The 23,912-nt window shown below is 44.6% G+C and overlaps 1 protein-coding gene across 7 annotated transcripts in view; it reads left to right on the top strand.

Annotated features, from left to right (window-relative positions):
* Positions 1-1,384: 1,384 nt before the first annotated feature.
* Positions 1,385-23,912, top strand: part of MAP2K4 (mitogen-activated protein kinase kinase 4) — a 109,926-nt gene continuing 87,398 nt past the window's right edge. For 3 of the 7 annotated variants that reach the window (XM_068913340.1, XM_068913338.1, XM_068913335.1), the window contains exons 1-2: positions 1,508-1,746; positions 20,585-20,617. In XM_068913340.1, the coding sequence (XP_068769441.1) occupies positions 1,644-1,746; positions 20,585-20,617 (136 nt within the window). In that variant the 5' untranslated portion in view covers positions 1,508-1,643. Of the gene's footprint in view, positions 1,747-20,584; positions 20,618-23,912 lie in introns of all 7 variants that reach the window. The other 4 variants (XM_068913337.1, XM_068913341.1, XM_068913339.1 and 1 more) reach the window with 4 other exon arrangements.

The following is a 23,912-nucleotide window of genomic DNA, read 5'->3' as shown; positions in this document are numbered from 1 at the left end:
TCAGGTCCTGAGGATTTTTGCTCTATCATCACCGTCACGAAAAGCATTGAGAAGCTTGGGCAAAGGAGGAACAGGGAAAGAGTTCAAATGCTGCTATCTAGCTCTCAGATATCCAGCTCTTTCACCAGTGGATCTCAGTTTACAAAGGAGGTTAGTATTGTTATTTCTGTTATATAGATGAGGAAAAAAGGACTCTTGTAAATGAATGGACTTGTCCAAGTCATGCAGTGGGCTGGGAAGAGAGCCCACATCTCTTGTGGGTGCCCATTTCAGTGCTCTAATCCCTGGCATATACTGCCCCTAAGACTGAGGCCATGAGTTAGCTGGAGCTAGAGGTAGGGTCAGAAACAAGGCAGAGGCAATGTGTTGGAATCAACAGCACAGTCCAGTGGATGAAATAAAACGAGGATGAGGAGACTGATGGTGGCAGAAAGGGGATGATGGCCTGGGTATCCTGGAAAACCAAAGGGGAATGCTCTGTGGTGGTTAGGGAGAAGGTTTCAAGTAAGACATGAAACCTATTGCATTTTCAACTTGAAAATAGCTGCTTGTGTGAGAGGAAAATCATGGGTGAAGATGAGAAATTTGATAAAATTGCTTGGACAAACTGCCAGTCCTCAAAGGATCTGAGGAACTGAGCACCATGCTGGGAGTTGGAGGAAAGAGTTGGGCACCCCTATGGTCAAAGAAGCTGCTGGGGCAAAACATGAGGACACATCACTGCCGTGCCGGGCCCACGGCATGACACAGAGGCTCCTAGAGGGAAGGAGGTGATCCAAAAGGGGCTGACAGTGAAGGGAGCGGGTGATGCGTCCTCGTGCTGTCAGTCCTGTGTTGGGGAGTGCTACATGAGAAAGCAGGAGCGAAACAAGGTAAGGTGGTGCTGCAAACAGGGTAGGGGATTCAGCAGTGGTGGGGGCCAGGAGACCGAGGCAGGGCACGAGTAAGTCCTGGATTAGCACCCCACTGGGGGGGCACTGCCACCCAGGGGGAAAGAGTGCAAAGTGTGGCCCAGAGGGGATTGAGTGGGACTGGGCAGTGGACAGGAGGGGAGCACTCTCCCTCGACAGGGGGAGAGCCTCATTGCCCTGGCCGTGGGCCGGTGGCCCTCAGGCCATGGGGAACAGACCTGCCTGGGGGACCACAGCAAGGGGGCCTGGCTGCAGGGGGGCCACTGGGCCGTGGGGAGCAGAGGCCTGGCCGTGGGGAGGAGGCGTGGGGGCTGTGAGGAGAGGGAGGCTGCAGGCTCGGGGGGCCCGGCCACGGGGACAGGGTCCTGCATGCGGCCGCAGCGAAGGGCCCAGCCGCGGCGAGGGTGCCCGCCGCCTCCCCGCGGGCGCAGGCGGGCCGCCGGCGCCGAGGCCGCGGGCCCCTCGGCCCGGCCGCCGCCCTCCCGCGGGAAGGCTGCGGCCCGCCGGCCCCGCAGCCGCGGCTGCAGCGCGGAGGCTGGGCGGCTCCTATACGGAGCCGGGGCTGTAGGTGTCCTGCCTGGGAGGGGTTAAGCGGGAGCCCCAGCCCGGGGGCGGACAGACGGACGGGGAGGCTCCGGCGCCTGCTATACGGAGTCGGGGCTCTAGGTGTCCTGCCTGGGAGGGTCCCTGCTGCATTGCAGCCTCCGCGCTGCTCCGTGTCTGGCGCACACAATGGCGACTCCCAGCCCCAGCAGCGGCTCCGGCTCCAGCAGCGGGAGCAGCACGCCGGGCTCCGGCGGCCCGCAGGCACACACAGCCGTCAGCAGCATGCAGGGTAAGCGAGCCGCGCTAGGCCGCGCCGCGCCCGCCGCCGCTTCCGGGCGGGCAGCGCGCCCCGCTCTAGGCCTCGGCGCGGCCCGGCTCCGCCGCCCGCACCCCCGAGCGCCGCGGCCGCCCCGCCCGGGACCCCGGCGCCTCCTCGCCGGGCCGGGCCGGCCGGGCCGGGCCGGGCCGCGCGGCGCCCGCTGGGCTCGGCGGCCGGGGAGCGGCGGGGCGGGCGCCGCGGGCCCCCGCTCTTCCTGCGAGCCCCTGCCCTGCCCCGGCCGTGCGGCAGCAGGTTATTTTGGGGCGAGACAGGCGTTTTCTCCCGGGAGCACATGCGGGCTCTGCAGCTGCGGAGTCATTGGGTTACAGCGTGTAAACAAGCGAGCCTTTGCCAAGGGCAGGCGTGTTTCGGAGGGGATTTTGTGCCCTGTTAGCTCGTCAGGGCTTCGTGTAGCAGGTGACCCGCTGCGCCGGGGCCGCGGGGCCTCCGCCGGCGGTGCCGGGCCCCGGCCCGGGGAGGCGGGGGCGCCGCCGGCATCTCCGCGCCGCCACGCGGTGCCCCCGGGGCCGCGGCGCGGCAAGGCCGGGTCCTGGCTCGCTGGGAGCGGGTTTAGGAGGAGGCACCCCCGGGAAGGGGGCAGGTGGTGTGCTGGTCGTCCTGAGTGTCGCGTCCTGGCTCACACGTTTCTGCATTGTGCTTTTTGCTCTCCCCTCCCCACGTTTCTGATAATTTGAATGCCCGTTGTGTACTTCTTAATCCACGCTCCCATTAGTCCTTGGGCTCCCGCTCTCTGGTCTCCCCACCCTGGACCCCTAAGGCTGTCCTGCAGGCCATACCCTTGTGCACCAGCAGGGCCAGCTCTGGGCCTCTGTGGGTGCCTTGCCCACACCTTTCAGTTTGGCTCTGTGCATCTCTGCACCTCAGCCGTGCCTGTGCACTGAAGGCGGCACAGGGTCTTTTCCCCTTGCCGTCCCCAGTCCCTGTGCAGATCTCTGTTTCTCGCTGTGCACAGCCTCTCACGGCATCCAGGCCTTACCTGGAGGGCTCTCCTAGGAGGAAGTGCTGCTCTGCCTGTGTTAGTGGTGGTGGTGCCCCCTGCGCTGCTCGTGTTGACTCTCATGCTACTTGGGAGAGGGTCTGGGTGCTGCTGCGCACGCACAGAGCCTGACTGTGGCTTTCAGGCCACACTCATCCTGTTCCCAGTTTGCTTTGGCTCAAAGCAGGTGTTGCAGCCTCCACGTGCTTGCCTGAGAGGAGAGAGAAAGGAAAATGGTCAGGAGAGAGACAGAGGCTGGGTGGACTTCTGCTCTGGCTTCTTTCAGACATAATCTGTTTTGTGGCCTTTGTGGCCTCCCCTCTTCCCTTGGTTATAAACTGCTTTAGAAGACAGTGTGCTACAGCATTGCTAAGATGGGCACACAGCAGCACTTGGCAGCCTCTGCCCCCATACAGCTTTCTGATGGCCCGTCCAATCTGACAAAAGAAGTGTGCTAGGTGCCATGTAATGATCTTTTCCTTCCTTTTTTGGACACACTGGTGTTTGTGTTAGCAAGATGTGGTATACCCAAGGGGAGTAGGGTGACCACAGAGGCAACTAGGTTAATATTTTTAAAACATTGCTGCCTGTGTTTCAGTTCAGTAGCTAACCTTTTGCTAACTGTGGAAGAATGGCTTTGGTTTGACTCCTGGTATATTCCTCAGTCACCAAGCAGTTTTTATTGCTTGCTATTTCTTGTTGCTTTGTGTCTGTTTATACTTTTTTTTTTTTTTTTTTACAAGGCAGATGTTTAAGTAAAAACAATTTAATGGTGAGCTTCTGGTTAAAATATTCTTTTTGGTTTATTTTGATGGAAACTTAGAGTATTATGGTAGGGTAATATTGCTAGAATTCCCATCTGCACTTTTTGATGGTTGACTATTCTTGCAAAAACGGTGGATATTTAGTTTTCAGAAAAGCCACAGCAAAAGCCTTTGGAGTTTTTTCTTTAAAATTAGGCCACTGAGACTTCTCTGCTTGAGCAATATTAGACTGCAGCCATATAATGTGGAATTATTATTTTTTTCTTTAATTTAATATGAGAATTGTAATACTAAAGAAGGTATTTACTGTGTTTGGGGAACTTTCTTTTTTTTTAATTAAAAGCGAAAAAGAAGGAAAGATAGCTCTCTGATGATAGCATTGGTGCAGGAGCTCTCAGCAACAAATCTGTTTGTCACAATTGTTTCCTATACTCAGGAGTATTCTATCCTGTTAGATTAGATTGCACTGAAAATGGAGACTGATGTGGGGACTTGTTTGGGTAGAGAACTGATTATATATAAACTGAAGATTTTAGTATACTTAGAACAAGATGGTGAATTTATACTGTTTGCAGCTTCCACCTTGTGAACATCTTATACTTGCTAGATTAAGGAGTTGGGAACTATTGGGCCTTAGGAGGTTAATAGTATACATGTTTATAATATCATTCAAAACTGTAATCTCAAACTTTCTAAATAAACTGCATGAATTAAAAACTTGACTGAAGGCATGAAATGCAAAAGCAATATCAATAAAACTAGACATAGCAGGATTGCACTGTAGTTTATAACTCTTTGTGTTGCCCCTTGTATTTCCACCTGGCCAATACTTTTCCTATTTATGAATCATGTGCATAACTTCAGGGCTGATCTTTTGATTTTGCACCCTTATGTGACAAAAGAACGTGTGATTCAGTGCAAGTATGTGGTGACGCAGAAATATCCACATCTTGCTCCAGGTAGAGGAAGGGCAGTTATTTCTTCTGCAGTTCATTTAATATGTGTATTTTAAAAATGAATTCAGGAAGACAAGGGACAGTTTAATGATACACATGCATCTGCAGAGAAAGCCGGTGTTAGAGCTATGTAAGTAACTTCTTTTAAGGCACCCTGGGAGGAACTGAGTATATATATTCTAGGTAGACTCTAGAAAGCCAGACCTTGTGGCGGAGGTGACCATGTACTGTTACAGTGGTTGTGAATGAAAGTTTCTTGGAAAGCTTCTGTAGCTGACAAGAAATTCTTTCTCAGGGGGCTAACCCTCCACCAGGATTCCTGTGTTACTGTACAAATACCTGTGCAAAGCAGGGGAGGATATGAGTGGGACGGGAAGGAACCTTTCTTTAGGTGATTCCACTGCCTCATCAGGCTTATAGTGCTTGGTGAGCAGGGTGCTCAAGCAGGGTACCACAGCAGGTATAGCTGATAGGAGCAGATGTACTATGGTCTTGTCCCTAGCGTGTATTTCCTACCTCCTTCCTTTCACTGACTCTGATTCCAGGCAAGCTGGTTCAGTGAGCTAAGCTATCAGAAAATGAGCCAGGGAAAAGAAGTGGAAAGTGTTCTATAGTGTGGATGCCCAGCGTTGGCTTATTATAGGGTTGGATGAGCACTGATTCCTGTCAAGAAGGTGGCAAGAATGCGTTGCTGGGTGGGAAGAAAAGAAAGTAGGCCGTGTCAGTGTTGACTTAATTAACTTAAACTATATGGCGAGGTGGATCAGGGAAGTCATTAGGCTGGAAAAAAGTAACTGTAGTAAAAAAGAAAAAGCCAAACAGTTTTAGTTAATTTTCAGCCAGAAACATTCTCTGACCCAGCTTGTGCAACTGCTGATGCAAAGGCAGTAGTGGGATGAGTGGCTGCAGAGAGGGAGAGGGTGGGACGACTCCCTTAGCTTCAGCCCACGCTTATGTTAACCTCAAAGTGGCCGCAGAACCACTCCCTTAGACTGTGATTACTTCTATAGATGATTGTGTTGATAGGACACATGCTTGGAAAGGCTGGCCTGTGACAGAGCCTTTTGCTGGGCGTTTTCTGTTTTGGTACAGGGGCTGAGGGTTTTGTAATGGGTATCTGCTGCAAGAGAGGATAAGAGGGGCTGGGGATAAAGAGTAGTCCAGGAAGTGGTAGTGCAGGGGAAAAGTCTTCATGAGCCCCTCATGTTGATGTCTGGAGCTGGGGCAGCAGACCCTGGGCATCAGAGGGTCTCTGTACAGGTCATCATCCTGGTTTATTTTGTTTTTAATTAGGTCTTCTATACTGTTTCTGTCTTTGTGCACAGGCAAGAGCCCCTTCAAATGACGCTACTGAAATGAAGAGAAACTTCACTGTCCTCACACTAGGCTTATTGTACAGTGAGACCCTCAAGCCTTGCAGTCGGGCAGGGCATTGCTTCAGATCTTTTCACCCTCAGCATTCTGCGTGTCCCAGCTTCATTCTTGTGTCTTCTCCTGGCTAGCTGTATTAGCCTTTCGTGCCCCTGCACTTGAGAGCTTCATTCCTTCCGAAAGGGTTCCCCTGGCAAGTCTAGGTGACAGTGATGACAATGCACAATTGATAGGTGGGAAACAAAGAAGAACTGGAAGTTTAAGTAATGAAAAAGATGCTATTTCAACATTTTTGGAACAATTTTTGTTTTTCATGTACAAACTCAAGTCTGTCTGGATGCTAGTGACTGTTGGTGTGAAAAATTGTTGCCCCTCTTATTGTGTGTGATGTTAAAAATGCAGGAACAGTCTTACATGTTTTATGCCCTAGATATTTTGTGGAGAAAACTGAGATTCTGAGGGAACTAGGATATGCAACTTGGAAAGTGATTTAAAAAAAAAACCCAAACTATAATTGGAGCAATTTTATATTTCTCTCACTGCCAAAATTAGTAGTAGTCTTTACTGCTGATGTTATGTAGAAAATTATCCTTTGAAGAATTACTGTATGAAATTTAGAAATTTCGTTAATTCAAAGACAGAGGAAGAATTTTAGCTCTAATTGCAACGTGTGGAATCAGTCCTTATTACCTCCAGAGCAAAGCGAAAGTTAAGAAATGCTTGTAACCAGCTATTGTGGAATCGGATTCTGTGCTCAATATACCTTGGAGGATAACTGGGACATTTAAAAATACTTGTTGTTTGATATATGCTGATTTCTTTCAAAATCAAAACATATATATCGTATATGTCTTTTCAGATGTACAGGAATGGATCAGACATGTTAGGTGGGCTGGGAATTCCTAATGTATTCACTGGAAATTGAGATTCTCATTTATCATCCTGTCTACACACCCATCCAGGCCTTTTCCATCTCTACCCCCTTGCCCCTACTCCAGCCATCATCTTTTTGGTTTCAGTGAAAATCAAAGAAGCGTGGTGTTTGGTTAGACAGACTTCTATGTGGATATGAAGCAAGGAACCTGATGTGGAAGAGAAGCAGGAAAAGGGCAGAGGGGTATTTGTCTGAGTGCACTAAGTGACTAGTTTGAGTCCACTTTTGCCCTTGGATGCCGTTCAGAACACCACATGAAGTGCTGGAGTTGGTAGATAATGTTTCTGCCTAAGTAGTAGGAGGTTCTGCTTTGTACTTTTCTTTACCTGGCTGACAAGGAGCTTGCAGGAGGCTTTTAGACAGGTTAAGTATCATTCACGTTCAACGGATTACAGACTTGATGGATTTGCTGCCTGTGTGTTACTTGTACTGTGTCTTTAGGAAAATTAGGATGCTTTGGGGATAATCACAGTTAGTTCAGACAGTGCTGTAAAAAGCAGAGTGTTAGTGAAACCAGTTGCGGACATGACTGTGACTAGCACACTCCTTGGTACAGGAATTTACCAAGACGCACTGTCACTTCTGCATCCTCCTTCTCTTTCTGCTGCTCCCTTTGTGAGTGCAGGGAATGGGCTGTTCTCCCCACTAACAGTGCTCCTGGAGGAGGTCCTCAATGGGAGGAAGGAGACAACAAGAGACACTGATGTCTCTGTGCTGAGATGTTGCACCTGTGGAGATGCAATGTGGGCGCTGCTTCAAATCCTGAAGTAGAAACTGCACCAATAATGAGTGGGCTGCTTGCAAGTTTGAGGGCAGAGCAACTATTTATGCTAGCCCAACAAAAGTGAGAGAAAGATGCCTTTAGAGTTGAGTGTCTGTAGGGTGCAGCAGGCGGATGAAAGGCCAGAAGGCTAGAGGATGGACTTTTGTCTGTGAGCTGAAAGGCATAACGTCTGGAGAAGGGAAGAAGATCGAATCCCAGCGAACACAAGTTTGCTTAGGGAAGCTCAGAGAACAGAATTTGAGGAACAAGAAGACAGACTGTCAGGATGTGGAGAGGTTGTGAGGCACATAGAGCAGTAAGTGAACAGATTAAGTATGAAGCAGTGTTTGAATAGCCAGGGAAAATGAAACATATAATTGAGATAAGAAAAAAAGGAAGATAGAAAAGAACAAGATTAAGAGGAGAAGGGAGGAGGGGAGAATTAATGTTTGTACTCAGTAGGTAAAATGCATGTTATTTTTAAATGCATATTAATCATCTATTCTTATTCTAATGTAGGCAAAGTGAGTTATGTCTTTAGCATGTGGGAACTAATTGAATAAAATCTGATGTTGACTGCAATTACTCTTGCCCACCGTGGAATTATAAAACTAGTATGTGTTAATGTGCACAGCTGTTGCAAAATGACATTTGTAGATTTGTTAGATTGATGTGTGTGTGTCATCTTGGAAGTGTTTGCATTTCTTATGGAAGATAATGATACTTGTGGGGTGAGCAAATCAACGTATTTCAGTTAATTTGTACCTGCCAGTTTATTCATATGCAATAGTTCTGCCAGGATATAGCTGACCAGGTCTGCTTTATGTGTGTTTGTGTCTTGGTTTACACTTGTGCATGCAGTATCATATTATATAGTTTTGCACTTCAGCTTTACATTTTGATTTACTTGTAATCAATTAACAATCCTAATACATCTGTTTTCCTAGCAAAGAATGGGGTAGGGGAAATGCTAGTTAGTCTAATCAGAGGCTAGGAGGTTTTTTTTCAGTTATTTTATGCTGACTTGATTGAGTCGACAGGACTGAAAATCACACTGTTGCTTGTCAAAACGACGACCATCCTGTGGAGGAAAGATGAGTGTGCGCGTGAGGAAGCAACAAAAGAGATTGTGTACTTCCCAGACTTGAGCTTATTGAAAAGGGGTCACCAAAATTAAACTTATTCATAGTCTCTGGTGTATAGAATGAAGCATTAATTATGGGATGTGACTGCTTTAAGTGGAAGTCTTGTGTAACCATTATCAAGTTCCCTGTGCTTCAAACAAATATAAACATCTTGCTTATATCTTCTAATTGGGACATCATTGCTGCTTTTGAAGTCCAACATCTTCTGTTGGACTTAGGTTTGATAAAACTTTGTGAGTTAGAAGAAAAATGGAGGCCTACACTCCAGTGGGGAGAGTAGCTACTGTAGCTTGTGGAGGCTAGAGAGAGGGGAAAAAACCCCAAAACCAGCCCGCTACGTGAGAGGAAAAAACCCTACTCAGCGTATTTGTGTACTGCTCTGTCCAGCAGAGCAGGAACCAGCAGCAGATGTCCATCTGAGTTTCACTGAAGTGATGCTTATAAAGAAGGTGCAAACAAATCTCAGAATGAATGTTATACTTCTAGCATCCTCTCTAAGTTTTGAGTGTACTAATCTTGACCAGCTTTCAAAAGATGTTGATTACGTTTCCAGATCTCACATTCCTTACTTAAAATGCACTACACTATTCACTAAAGATAAATGCCTCCTTAGATATGTGAATTTTTGTGGTACTTCCACCAGCATACTGAGAATACAGCATCCGTTTCAGGGAGGTGGTAGTTACTGTGCTGCAACAAATTACAAAGAAAACTAAGCTGATTTTGTCAGTTGAACCTTTTTGTCATGGTTCTGGGATTGTCACCTAAACTCTTTGGGTGTGGGTTTCTCCCACACCTAAAGATGTTATGGTCAGGAAGGATTGTTATAGTCGTCCAATCTGGCCTCCTACTTAGGAAAAATGAACAAATGTTTCAGTAATTCTTGTGTTGAGCCTGATCATTTGTGATTGGGTCATAGCATCTCTTTTACAAAGAGAAACCCAATTCTTGTAAAGATGCCTATGTGGGAGTATCTTCTGCTTCCTTAAGTGAGTTGTTCCAGTAGTTACTGCATTATTAAGTGTATTTCTGTTTCGTTTTGGGCACTTTCTGCTTTCTGTTATTGGTTCTGGCCATGTCGTTGCTAGCCAGGTAGCCCTCCTTCAGAAATCTTCCTATACGGTTACTTATGTTGGTCTGTTTGCCTGGCAACTATATTTTCAGTAGGTAGATCCTACACCATATTATTCTAGTCCTTTGTTGTTCCCTGCAGAGGGTCTCTATTTGTCTTCTAGATCCTCAGATTTCTTTTTAATATTGCAGGCTTGTCTGGTTGCAGAAGAGACTTGTGAACAGTGGGTAACTGACAGTGCAATGCCTGCTGAGCCATGAAAACTCTCTTCCTTTTAAAAAGGTGTGTTGCTGAACCTGGTTTAATTAATATGTGGTAGTTAACTCCTGGTAAATCCCTAGTGAGAGACACGTTGCCTCTGTTGCTTCAGTTCAACTCATAGTTAAACTTGAATAACGTCTCTTCTAGGCTTTGACAGTGGAATAGCTAATGCATGTTAGTTATCCATCCGTATATACATGCTACTCTTCAGTGATGTTGGCACATCTGTTTGCAGGGCGCTTGAAAAAAAATTGCTCTGAGTCTCACCCTCTTCAATAGGCAACTAACTCAGATTTTTAGGGTGATTCTTCAAAGGCCAAAATGATTAATTATCAAAATCTATAAGAAAGAATGTGCTCTAACTTAATTTGAAGGTGCCTAGGGATTAAGTAGTTGCTCACAAAGCATGAAATTGCAAGGAGGGTGCACTTGATTGCATTCTTCTGGGACAGGGTTGCAGGAAGGTTTGTGCAGCTTTGAAAACCTCTTTGTTTTTCCTCAGTGTTCTTCTGGAGGTATAAACAAGACAAAGTAATTTTTGCTATGCCTCTGGCATGCTTCGTAGCCCCTGCTCCACCTCCTTATACCGTTGCTGAGTTGTTGGAAAAGTTTGCTCTGTTATTACTCTCGTATTGATTTTTTTTTTTTTTGGCTAGGTGAACTTGTTTTATAAACTAACACTGCAGGTGGCATGACATGTGGCAGCCTCTGCATATCCCTTGCAGAGGGATATGCATGGGAAGCGCAAGATTCCCATGTTATGAGCGTCATATTGACTGCAAGTGTTAGTAAGGTTATACCTTTAATATAGACAGCCTTATGTGAGTGAGATCCTGGTTATTTCAATAACTTGCCTGTCTCTCAGCCTCAGCCCTGGAGGTTGTGACCATCTGAGTTCACTTCAGGTATGTCTTCGTTGGATTTAAACAGAAAGTGACTGTAACCAGCAACTGCTTAACATAAGGGCTTGCTTTTATAGAAAAAGCACCACAGGTTGCATGATCACTTTAATCTCTCATAAGTCTGCCCTGCCCCTGAATGAGTAGACCCATTTGCTCCCTGACTCCTTTTACCCACCAACCAGGCTCCCCAGTCTGCTTGTTTCTGCCTTCCCTGCTATCCCTCTAGGCAGGGCAGCGAGCTGGATCAGAAAACTGTTCTAGCTGAAAGTGAAGTTGATTAAAGTAAGTTAGTTGGTAGCTGGCTCAGCTCCCTGCTGCAGCTTGCTGCACAAATGCTACTGCCAGCACAAGGAAGACACCAGAACAAATGGTCAGGGCTGGAAGTGGGACAATGCCACTCCTGTTGGTGACGCACCAGTGCAGATGAATCATCCATGCCTGGTGCTGTCTGATACTACTACGCTGATCCAATAGGTAGTTGCTGTGTCTTTGTGTGTCTTTGTCCTGCCCATGGTTGCGTGTTTCTGCCTTCTTCCTTGTCCAGGCCATGTTGCTCGTCCAAAGTGGCAGAACTTCCCAAACTGGAAGCTTGCTCTGCTGCAGGCTTTGATGAGCTCCAGCACTGGTAAGAGGGAGCAGGCACAAATGGGCTGCTCGAGGTGACAAGGAGGAGGAAAACCACTTTTTCAGAGGTAGCCTGCTAGCTTTAGATTGGCTTGGCTGCCTCGGTTGTCAAACCGTACCTGTACACAAAAACACTGGGCATATACTTATCCTAAATCCTGTTCCTGCTAGACTAATCTAAGCGAGATTTAGTTCACATCTGGAAACAGACCCCCTCAAGAGCTTGCGCTGGATGCTGACACTACAGCAACTTCTCAGGCCAGACAGACCTCACAACTGGCTTTGCTGAGAGGGTAGAAGTGTGCTGTGGTGCTTGCCCAGCCATCTGCAAGACAAGCTGATGCTTCTGACTCGCAAATGAGCCACCGTCTGCTGCCCAGCTGCCCCACTGCCAAAATAATTCATGTGGCCTCTCTAGCTATTTTCTTTCCCAGGTGCATCTTTGGAGTGGACAGGATGGGTGGTAGGTTCAATTAGTTGTTCTGGCTGCTATTTTTCTGTGGTGTTTTCTTTTGTTTTGTTTTTTTGAGGGAGCAAACAAATTGCCACAGTTGAACTGTACTGGCAATCTGTGAATGACTACAGATTAAGAAATCAGCACTCTGGGTTACAATAACCTTATGAATTAGAAGAGGGCAATATTGTACCTAAATAACTTCATACCTTCCTTTAATCTCCAACTTTTAACCTCTCACTTACTATGCCTTACTGGATTTTTTTTTCCCCCCAAGAAACCTCTTGAAGGTGAAAAAAAGGGTGGAGTGGAGGGAGATTGGCAGTGAGGTGAGATTTGAATTATTTCATATGTTTTATTATTGTAAACTTTGTATACCCAGAGCATAGCAGGGATCCATTTTAACCCCGAGTAGATACAAGACAAATAAACTTGGTCAGCCAACTGCGTTTGGAATTGACAGTAAAGGAGGAAAAATGGAAAAACTGCTCAGCTTCACTATTTGATCAAGCAGTAAAGCTCAGGTCACCCTGAGCATCTGAATTCTGGAAACAGGTATGCAGCCTGTTCAGAATACTGACTTAAGTTTTAAACTTTTCACTTTGCTTTATTTTAAGTTAGCTTAAGCTGTATCTTGTGGACGCCTGGAAAGTTATGAGTCTTCCCTTCATCTGGGCCCTCTTATGGTGTTGGGGGGAGACTTTGGACTTGAAAGATTTCTGTAGTATGCTTATGTTGGTAGAGTTGTGACCTCTACTTAGAAGATTTTGTTGCTTCAATGTCAGTTCTTTTATTAGTGTAGCTGTGATGTGTTTATGCCTCCTTACGGTTAAGTTGGAGGTACAAGTATGACTTTTATCAGATATCCTAGAATTATTTGAGTTTCTGTGCACAGAGTTTGTGAATTTTTGAAAAAAGGCCAGACTATCAGTAAGTAAAGGTCCTTGTAGAACTCTCTCTGTGCAGCCCATTGAATGCCTGCCTCCATGCTTGCATAGACCCTACACAAGACATGCATATTGTTGGCCTGGATGTGTCGGGACAGATGTGTGATGCTGCAGAGCATCTTCCAAAATATGTGACTGTGACTTTCTCAACTTTGGCCCTCAGTGGAGGAAACTCTGCTATTATTGTTTGTGAGGAAATATAACATGACGTTGCCAAGCATCTACTCCCTGTCTTCTTCCCAGTTCTGCTTTGAAAGAAGCTAAATTGCAGTTCACACGAACGTATGCAATAACTTTTTGCTTAGCAGGGTAGGACACAGTAACTTTTGTACGAGCATCAAGGGAGACAAAGAGTATGTATGTTGCACAAATTGCATATTTATTAGCTGCTAAATTGATTTCCTCTTCTCCAAATCAAAGGCTGTGTATTTGCCCTTTACTGAAGGCAGTGTGAGCCCTTCTGAAGGCACACATCTTGCACTGATCATAGAGTGAACAAAGAGTCCAAGCACCAGGAATTAGTCTGTGTTTGAATAATTCATCCATTATTCTTTCTGAGGTACTTTCTGAGATGCCCTTTGGCATAAGGAGGACAGCTGTTGGAAGCAGATACAGCTAAGCTGAAAAGGAGTTGGCCCTTTTATCAGTTTGTGTCCAGGCTTTTCCTGTGGACCAAGAGGGTTTTATGGTTTGCTTTGGACCTAATTCTTTGGAAAAGGTTCTCTGAATTGAACTAGCCATCATTTTGCTTTTGGACCAGAGAGCAAAGTGTTTGTACTTTGAAGAGGTTTGTGGACAGAGATAAAACAGTTTCCTTTAAAAACATATGGCTATGTTTCTTTGACCTGGGAGGGGTTATGGATTAAGATAAAAGCATCACATTTGGAAATTCCTTCTGGGGAATGATAGGACCATGTCTGAGTATTCTGCTAACAACCAGTTCCCCCACTGAATCAGTGTCAGTGCGGGACCTGATCTCATGCCAAACAGTTGGAAACCTTTGCCTACCTTTGATATCTTCTCCTGTCCTCCCTTTCCCCTCAGAAATATGGCTGGGTGGAGGATAGGAAAGAGTTCTCTGAGGGGAACGTTGTGTAGGTAGATGACCGGAACTGCTTTATAGAGCTGGTCAAGGCTGGAAGCCCAGAGCCATGCATGGGGTGGCCTTTATCCTTTTGGACAACCTGATGTAGCTGTAGAGACAATATGGACCCCGAACATTTTTACTGCTGAAAAGATGTTACTTCCCAGAAAAATTTGATGGGTAATTAAATGTAGTCATGCCATTTAGGATTGAATGTGCTGCTTCAGGATATGGAAGTTTGAAGAAAGAACAAAAGTACTTTTTTTCCTCAGGGTAGTAGGAGCAGTCATCTTGTGTAAACTGGGGTATTTGGAAGTCTAATTTAAAGCTGGTTTCCTTGCTGATGCAACAAAGAGTAGAGAACAACTTTTACCTTTCTGAGGACTACTATTCTAATGTAGCCCAGCTGTTACAGCTAGAAAATATGACTGTATGCTACAAGAAGTGTGTATGCAAGTTTATGCAAAGATTTATGAGAGAGCTCTGACTGCTATTGAGAGAAGAGGTAGGTGGTCAGATCTAAAAGGTTGAAGACCTTAAAGCAGCACCTTGGCAATTGAATTCTTACCGCACTCGGGGCACACATGTTGTTGAATTTGAGAACAAGCTTGCCAATGTTGTCCTGGAAATGCAAAATCTATTTTAAAATATGTTTCTAATTCACTTATTTCCTTCTGAGATGAGTTGGAGTAACATCCTGGAGCTTTTTATTTGCCTAGCTGGTTATACCAGAGTCGTGGCCAAATAAGCTTCACACACATTAAGCTTTGCCATTGTATCTCAGATATCCTCAGGGGTGAGAACAAGAATTTGCTCTCTGGCCTGTTTATGTGGCTCCTGTCTGCTGACCCTGCTAACAAAGATTGCAGCGGAGAGAATGGGAGAAGGAACTTCTCAGCAAGTATGGATGTGGTGAAAGCTGAGATAAGAGTGGTTGGAGCTGGTGTCTCTGGCCCACATGTGTGCCTATCCATACACTCACACAGGAGGACTCAGCTGGTTTCACTGTCCATACCAGCAGGGGCATGATTTGGGATGATTTATGCTTTAAACTGGAAATTCTGTTTGATTTATTAGTGCTGCTGTTTTGTTCTTACCCTACAAAAATAAACTGCAAATGATGAATGTGTGAACACAGAGTATATTTTAGTTAAGATACAGGCTGTCTCTGCAGCTCAGTCAGTGTCATTTGCTTTAATATAGACAGGTCTTAGTAACAACTGACTTGAATGTGACCCCATAACATAATGTGCAGCAGGGAACCATCTTCATCACTGAGCTGCTGAAACTCAGCTGTACATTGTGTCATTTGAGGGCACTGTGTTGCCCTCGTTAACACCTGGGATAGGTTCCAGGAGCTGCTTGTCTGCACTGTCTCTCTTCATTTAGTAAACAGAAGCTTTCTGGGAAGGTTGATACTGGGTTTTCCTCTAAAATCTGATTAATTCTCTGAGATCTTTGGCAGTGAAGATCTAACTGCCTAGTGTTCGTATCCTCTGAGTAATCCTCTGCTGGAGTGGCATTAGCGTTTGAGACCCAAAGCAAACAAAATGAATGTGCTGTGGCAGCGTTCTTCAACTATTTGATTGTCCATGCTGTGGAGCAATGCACCAAATTGCAGATGTAATAATGCTGGGATCAAAACCTTGCTATCCCTTAGGACATCATACTCATGAGATTTGCGTTTAGCAACCGTTATTGGTTGCTCCATGGTAGCTGAGCTGCTAAAGGTGAGGTCCACAGGATGATTAAGTGTCCCTGTTCACCATGGTCTACAGCATTCTTTGTATTCCCAGCATTCTCACAGCAGTACTTTGTTCTAAATGTCTACTCATAGTTAGTTAAAGTCCAAAACCTGCATCTGTGATGTGCCAGAGGAAGAGTCTGTCTCCGGTAGTCTGGATCTTGCAGAAATGGGAATTGTGAACAGAACTTGGAAGTGATCCTATGAAGTAAACTTTGCCCAGTGCTTCAGAGAAATAAAGAAACCAGTATGCTCTAGATGAAAAGTTCTCCTGGTCCCAAATCTGACATTTTTTTAAACTGTCTATGAGTTTGACATGCTGATCCATGTTAGGACTCAAAGAAAGAAAAAAGATCCCTGGAAATCTCTAAAATAAAATCATGCAATGGAAATGCAGTGAGAGACTTCTTCCCCTTTCTCCTCTCCCTGCCCCAGTCTGCCAGGATCAGCACAAGCCCAGAAATGTGAAACTAATACAATAATCCCTTCAGTCACCCCTTAGCTAGCAAGCTAGATACCCAAGGAAGTCCTGCCACAAGTTTAAAATTTTGTCTCCAGTATTTTCCCCTTTCTATCATATAATATCATATACTCTTTCTGTAAGCTTATCAAGCTCCCCTTTAAAACAATTTAGACCCCCTGCTCCACTCCGATTTTCAGCAGACTATTCCAGAATTTCGTTCATTAGTTAGAAATGTTTTTTCAATTTCCAGTCTATGTTGATTTCATGACAAATTTACAACTGTGGATGGTCTGTCATTGTTATTCTTCAGCATACGTGCACTACTCCCATCCCAGTTCCTATTATTTGATTGTGTTACAGGGTGTTAAAATACTCCCATCTTGGCTTGCCTTTGGCTATGCTAAAGGAACCAGCTGCTGTTACCCTTTTCAGGAAACAGATACACTGTTTCTCTTGATATGAGGTTATTTGCAGTTACTTTGGAATTCACTTTGTCTCTTAGTTTGCCTATTGACTTAAATGTGGCAGAAAACACAGGCAGCAGACCCAGACTGAACTTAGAAGGTGGGAGCATAATTCTTGATACCTTCAACTTCTCTATTTCTGTTTGGTGCTTTCCAGGCTGGCAGCAGTAGCCTCGGTACATGAACTAGATCCAAACTACGCTGTGCAGAGTTTGGATTAGATATGAGCAGAGATTTGTTAGTGTTGATTCAAGGAGAACCTTAAATGGCTTCCATCTTTCTCAACAAGCAATCAAGCATGCTGTTACAGTCAAGAAAATGTGGAGTCTTAAACTGAGGCATCATTCTGGGTTGAGACTTAAGAAGACTATGCGCAGCATCAGTTCTGGTTGTAGGCCCGAGAACTGCACACAGAGTGCTATGAAAGTCGAGAATGCTTTTATATATGGTGATCTGACACCTTGCAGGATATGCCCTTTTGAAAGCTGTGCAGATTCATTGTTACTTTTGCGTGGGAGAGCCAGATTTTTTATGTGAAGCTGATGAAAGAGTTTCTTTTTTAGGGAGCTCAGAGTAAGAAGGAGTTAATGGGGACCAGGACGAGGGAAGAAGATAGCTGGACAGTTGGGGCTATAGGCTGATATTTTTGCAATAGTCGTCTTCTGTCACCCAGTTTGAGACCAAGGAGATTAGTCATGCAGCCTCCTAGACTTGTTCCTTACCAAAGATCAGCCTGCCCTCTGCACAGTGATAGAACTTATTTTCCAGGGACCTTCAGAATGGACTTCTGGAATTTTTGGGAGAATCTGTGCTGCTTAAGAGAAAAGCTTTGTGTTTTTTCCCAATTCTGGGACTTAGAAAGAATCTTATATAACCCCAGAAGGAATCATATTTGGCTTTATGGCTTATGATAACATGATTGAAAGAGAAAACAAGAAGGTGATCAGAAAGAAAAAATACCAATAAATAAAAAATAGAATTCCTATTCGCTGAAACTAGTGCTAGGTCACTCTCCATCATCTTGGAAAGGTCCTGGAGATCAGGAGAGGTGCCTGAGGGCTGGAAGAAAGCCAATGTCACGCCAGTCTTCAAAAAGGGCAAGAAGGAGGAGCCAGGAAACTACAGGCCTGTCAGCCTCCCCTCCATCCCTGGAAAGGGGATGGAGCAGCTCCTCCTGAAGGTCATCACTAAGCATGTGGAGGACAAGAAGGTGATCCGGAGTAGTCAGCATGGATTCACCAAAGGGAAATCATGCTTGACCAATCTGATAGCCTTCTATGACGGAATGCCTGGCTGGGTAGATGAGGGGAGAGCAGTGGATGTTGTCTCCCTGGACTTTGGACACTGTCTCCCATCACATCCTCCTAGGTAAGCTCAGGAAGTGTGGGCTAGACGAGTGGACAGTGAGGTGGATTGAGAACTGGCTGGATGGCCGAGCTCAGAGGGTTGTGGTGAATGGCGCAGAGTCCAGTTGGAGGCCTGTGGCTAGTGGTGTCCCCCAGGGGTCAGTCCTGGCTCCAGTCTTGTTCAATATATTCATCAATGACCTGGAGGAAGGGACAGAGGGCACCCTCAGCAAGTTTGCTGATGATACTAAACTGGGAGGAGAGGCTGACACACCAGAAGACTGTGCTGCCATTCAGAGGGACCTGGACAGGCTGGAGAGCTGGGCAGAGAAGAACCTCCTGAAGTCCAACAAAGGCAAGTGGAGGGTCCTGCACCTCGGGAGGAATAACCCCAGGCACCAGTACAGGCTAGGCGTTGGCCTGCTGGAAAGCAGCTCTGCAGAGAAGGACCTGGGAGTGCTGGTGGACAACAAGTTAAGCATGAGGCAGCAGTGTGCCCTTGTGGCCAAGAAGGCCAATGGTCTCCTGGGCTGCATTAGGCAGAGTGTTGCCAGCAGGTGGAGGGAGGTGATCCTGCCCCTCTCCTCAGCCCTGGTGAGGGGCTGTGGAGTGCTGTGTCCAGTTCTGAGCTCCCCAGGACAAGAGAGACATGGCACTCCTGGAGAGAGCCCAGCGGAGGGCTACAAAGATGATGAGGGGACTGGAGCACCTCTCCTATGAGGAAAGGCTGCGAGAGCTGGACTGTTGAGCTTGGAGAACCAACCAACATCCTTTGGTTTGAATATCATTTTAATAATCTGTGAATTATGGGGAAAAAACTTAGATAGTTCCATCTGACCTCAATTTCCATGAAACTCCAACTTCTAAGTTATTGCTGTTGTTGAAACTTTTGATCTGTTTTGTGTGATCCCTTGGAAACACATGCATAAACTTCTCGCGATATGAATACTCTGGCCTAGTTCACTATAGAAACATCCCTTAGTTAACAGAAATTAATATTTTGAGAGGACAGGCATGGAGACGGTGTTATAGAATTAAAAATTAAAGAATAAAAATAAACAAAATATTAACAGTATGGAAAGTAATGAAGTCTAATTTCAGGGTTTAACCACAGGTGAGCTAAGTGAAACATTCACTGTTCCGTTTATTCAGATAGATATGATATGAAGTATGGCTCCCATCCTGAATGGCGTTAAAGTCAGCCACAATGCAAGCACACAATACTCCTGCAAAATTGGTTCCAGGATGACAGAACTGGTTATGATACTATAAACACTTCAGTAAAAGTTGAAGGGGATATTCGTTTCCGTCCACTGGGTCAGCCAGTGCTGGAGTGGGCCAGGCTGATCTCGTGATGTCATTCAGCTCTTCTGCAGCCAGGGCACGTGCCTGGCATCCTTTGGGCAGCAGCTATGCTTGGTGGAAACTACCTTTCACAGGCTTTGCGTCAGGTGGTCAGCACTTTGTTTCAGGAAGCAGAAAGCCCCTGCACTACTCATTGCTGGTGTGCTGTTAAAATGAGCAAATGCTGTGAGCCATGAGCAAAGTTTGGATTCTTCCATCCTTTAAGTTGTCAGCCTAAAAGGCAGAATGATCCGAAGTGGTAGCCTGCAACTTCCAGTGTGCTACAGTCCTGATTTCCTCATGCATACACTTTAGTGCCTGCACCATCTTCTCCTGCTACATCACGTGTGGCTTGTACAAGTGTTGCAGGGTCATCTGCATTGCTCGATGAGAAGGAGTTGGAGTTTTGCCATGACTCCTCTTTGTACCCCCAAATAACTGAACCTGTAGCTAAGACTTAAGCATAGTTACTGCTGTTGTGAATCTTAGCTTGTTGCAGTGAGATGTGAGGAGAGAGATGACAACTGTCTGTGTAAAGAAGCCTTTGGTGAGAGAGGAGAGAAAGGTTCAATCAGGAATGCTGGGAATGCCAGCTGTTCTGGTTGCTTTTGTATAGTTGAAATCAGAGGTAGCAGCATCTATCCTGGGATATTAAAATGAATTATAATACGTTCCTTCTTAAAAACCACTTATTTTGTGCAGATCTAATGAAAACTCTTTGACTCTTGGGAGACAAAACAACCTCTTTAACCTTCAAGAGTGTTACCTGTTGTTGCAGAGTTCTCATAATCAAACTGTTACATTCAAGTAATTTTTTATAACAATTGGGAAGACATCTCAGAACAGTTACCGTTCCAGTTTTATTAACAACTTAAGGAAACTAGCACTCCTTAAAGTAAATTGATTTCCTCTTTACCTGTTGGGTACAAGCACTGGTTCCCTTCCTGGTATGTTGAACCGTGCAGTCACTTGAGACAGTATGATGAATGAGGGATCCTGAAATGATGGGATTGTTCTATATTCAGCAGAGGCTAAAAATTTATCTAATAAACTAGTTTTATTTATGATTTTAGAGTTAATTAATGAATACTGAAAAGTAAAGCGTGTTTCTTAATAGTTGTGCGATTCTTTGACTTTCAGTGAATGAACAAGAACTTGTCTCTTTTGCTTTAGGCTTTCAGATAAACTTCTGTGAAAAGGCACAAAGTAAGCTACATATTTTTATAGTATTATCCTGCTTTTTATATCAGTCTCGGTACTGGGAATGTGTCCACTTTTTGTTCCAACTAACCAACTGTGGCAGTTCTACTCCTAAGAGAGCTTCCATTTTTCACAGTGCTGATAAAGTAAAAGCTAAATTAAGATGTTTAAAAGGTCACTAATTGTAAAAGTGACCTTATGTCTTCAATTTTACCTGTAACAAATGAACAATACTCCGGAAATACACAGGTAAACTAAACATATATCAAGTGCAGGGAACACTGGAAATTTGCTCCCTGCCAAATCACTATGAAATATGAGCTAGGTAAGATCTGGCAGTTTGATTTGTAGTTGTTAAACCTGCTGAATGTACACCTGACTTCTTATGTACTTTTCCATTTAAGAAAATGGAAGTGAAGACTATAGTATGCTGATATTATGAATACCTAAAATTTCCTTCTTAAAACCTGGCAGCATTGCTAGTGGATTCTATCATGAGTTGTTTCTGTCTGTGCTCCTCTTTATGAGAGGTGAGAACAGTACAGAGAATTTTCAAAAGAGTAAAACGTTGGCTATTTCAGCTAAGGCTGATGTTACAGAAGTTAACACTAAAATCTGAAGAACGCTAAATACTGCAGAACAATTTGTGATGACTAATGGAAGCTCTTCAGACTTAATTTTTTCATTTTCTTTCATTGGCTTCTCATGCTATCTGCTGCTTTATCCTTCAGTCAAAAGTACCCTTTGCAATAGGGTGATAGCTTAACTAGAAAACAAAGTAGAGTTTGGATAGCAATTCTTCTCTCTGCTTGGATTTTTTTGCTGAACTGTAGACAATTTTTGACTCTGCATTTCTTTCAATTTTCATTTAGATTTTTGTTTATTTGCACTTAATATGCATATTTGTTATGGCAATTCTAATATCTAGAGAGATAATTGTTACTGTTTTTTCTTTATAGTTGATGTTCTTGGGTTTTATCGCAGTACAGTTAACATGACCAATATTTAGACACATTTCTTCTGAGATGCTTACACATAGAAAATCCTTTGTTGTCCATAGCTATTCGGAGACGGATACTTGTCCATTTTGGAAAAGTTGAAAAGAACATATGCTTCAGGGTTGCAATGCAGAGTGATTCCTGTGTCTCATAAGACAAGATTGGAAAATACACATTTATTCTCTAATAATTTTCTATTAATATGATATATATACGTTTAGGAAGTTTGATTTCAAATCTGTTTTACAAGCTAGACCTGTACAACTGAGTTGAGGTAGGCCTCTAGACCTTTCTAGTAAATTCATGGCAGATCCTGAAATGTGAAAAGTGGTGGAAGAAAATCAACCAACCAGAAGTAACAGTTGTCTGCTAAAGTTTATTTGATGGAGATGTGTTAATGGCTCTGCAGGTGAAATTGTATGTTAGAGATGGAATTTGCTGCTGGGAGCAGCTGGCATGCCATTTTTTATATGAAGCTTGGCAACTTGAAAAGGCTGATTAATATTTATTTAGGACACCATCTTCCTTTTGTGTCAGTCTTTTTACAGATTCCTAGTTGTCCTGTATGTTAAAAACACTGCACATGCTTCTGCTGTGTTTTAGTTCTTTCCCCTAGTAGTACCTGTCACGTGAAGCTGGGATCTTCTGTCACACACATGTAGTCCTTTTTTGTTTGAGGCGCTGAAATCTGGAACAAAAGAAAAAAACCCCAGTAAAAGACATTTCAGCACACAATAAGTTTTGCCATCAGAATGTTTTGGAAAGTGCTTAGGTGCTCCAGAACTCAGCAGCTTTGAGTCTGGCAATAGATAGCCCTGAAGCAAACTGGTAGCAGGATCTCAGGCAAAGGAGTTTGTCATTTTGCCTGCTGCAGATGTCGACAGATTCTGAGGCTTAAGCACCAAATAACAAATCATTTCTGAACAACGCGTTTGGTAAAACACACTGATTATCTAACAGCTTAGGAAAAAAAAAATCTGAACTGTTTTGTTAGTGGCAGAAGAACATCACAGTCTTCTAGGAGTATGGTGCTAGGGCTACTGGTGCGGACTTCAAGAGAAGAAGAGACAGAAAATTTTGCTATGGGTTTTTGACACCTGTATTTCTGAGGTGCAAACCTGTTAGTGTGCAAGCTTCTAAATCTGTTTAAAGTGGGGTCTTTCCTATAAGCAGTGATGTGCTTCAGTGTCAAGGCATGAGGTGGATGATTTCCCACCTGTGTTTTTGAAATGGAAAATGCAGAGGTACCTGAGGTAAGTTCTCTACAGAAGCTCACTGAGTTACAAAGGCAGGGCCTTGCTTGTGTAGGTGCTTACACAGTGTAAATCTGTAATAGTTTCATTACATCCTCTGGCTCTGAAAGAGCAAAATACACAAGAGTGGTTGAAAACCCACATCCGTCCATCTAGCACTTGAGCTGCTGGTGGAATCCTTTGGTCAGATTTCGGGGTTTTTGCCAGTTCACTTGCTTCTCTCTGGGGGATGCCAATCAGTCACTGCATAGACAAAAAACAGCAGCCAAGAACAACCCGGAACTGAGAGTTTGAGCATGTAAAATGATCTTGAAAGTCGGTCATATCTGGCAAAAGGGAGAGGCCTCAGTGTGGGTGTACGTTGTCCTCTCCTTAAATACTGCTTACTGGAGATGTTCATCCTTACACGGTGGTGTAATGGAAATGAAACCTGCTTTTATTGAAATTAACTGCTGTTGCAGAGATGCCTCTGTGCACGCTGTAGACTTTAGGTTGTTTGCTTAGTTCCCTCTCTACTTTTGGAAATGTGCATAAAATGCAGGTAATTAGTTCCTCCCCAAAGTTTAAGATGAAGAAACTAAAGTTTGTTGGAAGAAAGTTTAACCTAGTACAGTGAGGTTCTGAGAGAGTGAGTGCGTCTCCTTTAAAATAAATTACTGCTTCAATCTGCTGACTTGGACATTCATATGAACGCCCTGTATCCCCTTCCACTGCAGGGCAAGGCTGAAACAATTTAAAAATTGGTCCTGTCTAATCTGCCTGAAACGGGTTAGGAGGAGCTTATAATGAGCAGTTGGGCCATGCTAGACCCAATAACCCTCTTAACTGACCCAGCGGCGGCTGGAAGGGCATGCGGATCCATTGCAGAAAAGGCAATGAATGTTCCTCCAAAAAGAGATGAATTTGAAAGGGATGTTGTGACAGGGTTTTTTTTTTTTTTCCTTTAGATTTTGAATAAGTTAATTAAGAAATGGATTATTAGGAAAGTACAAGGTCAAGAAGATTCTTTTGACAGAGAAAATATTACCTACTTTTTTTCTTCAGAGAAGC

The sequence above is a fragment of the Struthio camelus genome, chromosome 19 (assembly GCF_040807025.1).
Source record: "Struthio camelus isolate bStrCam1 chromosome 19, bStrCam1.hap1, whole genome shotgun sequence".
Taxonomy (NCBI): domain Eukaryota; kingdom Metazoa; phylum Chordata; class Aves; order Struthioniformes; family Struthionidae; genus Struthio; species Struthio camelus.
This window is presented reverse-complemented; position numbering and strand designations above follow the sequence as displayed.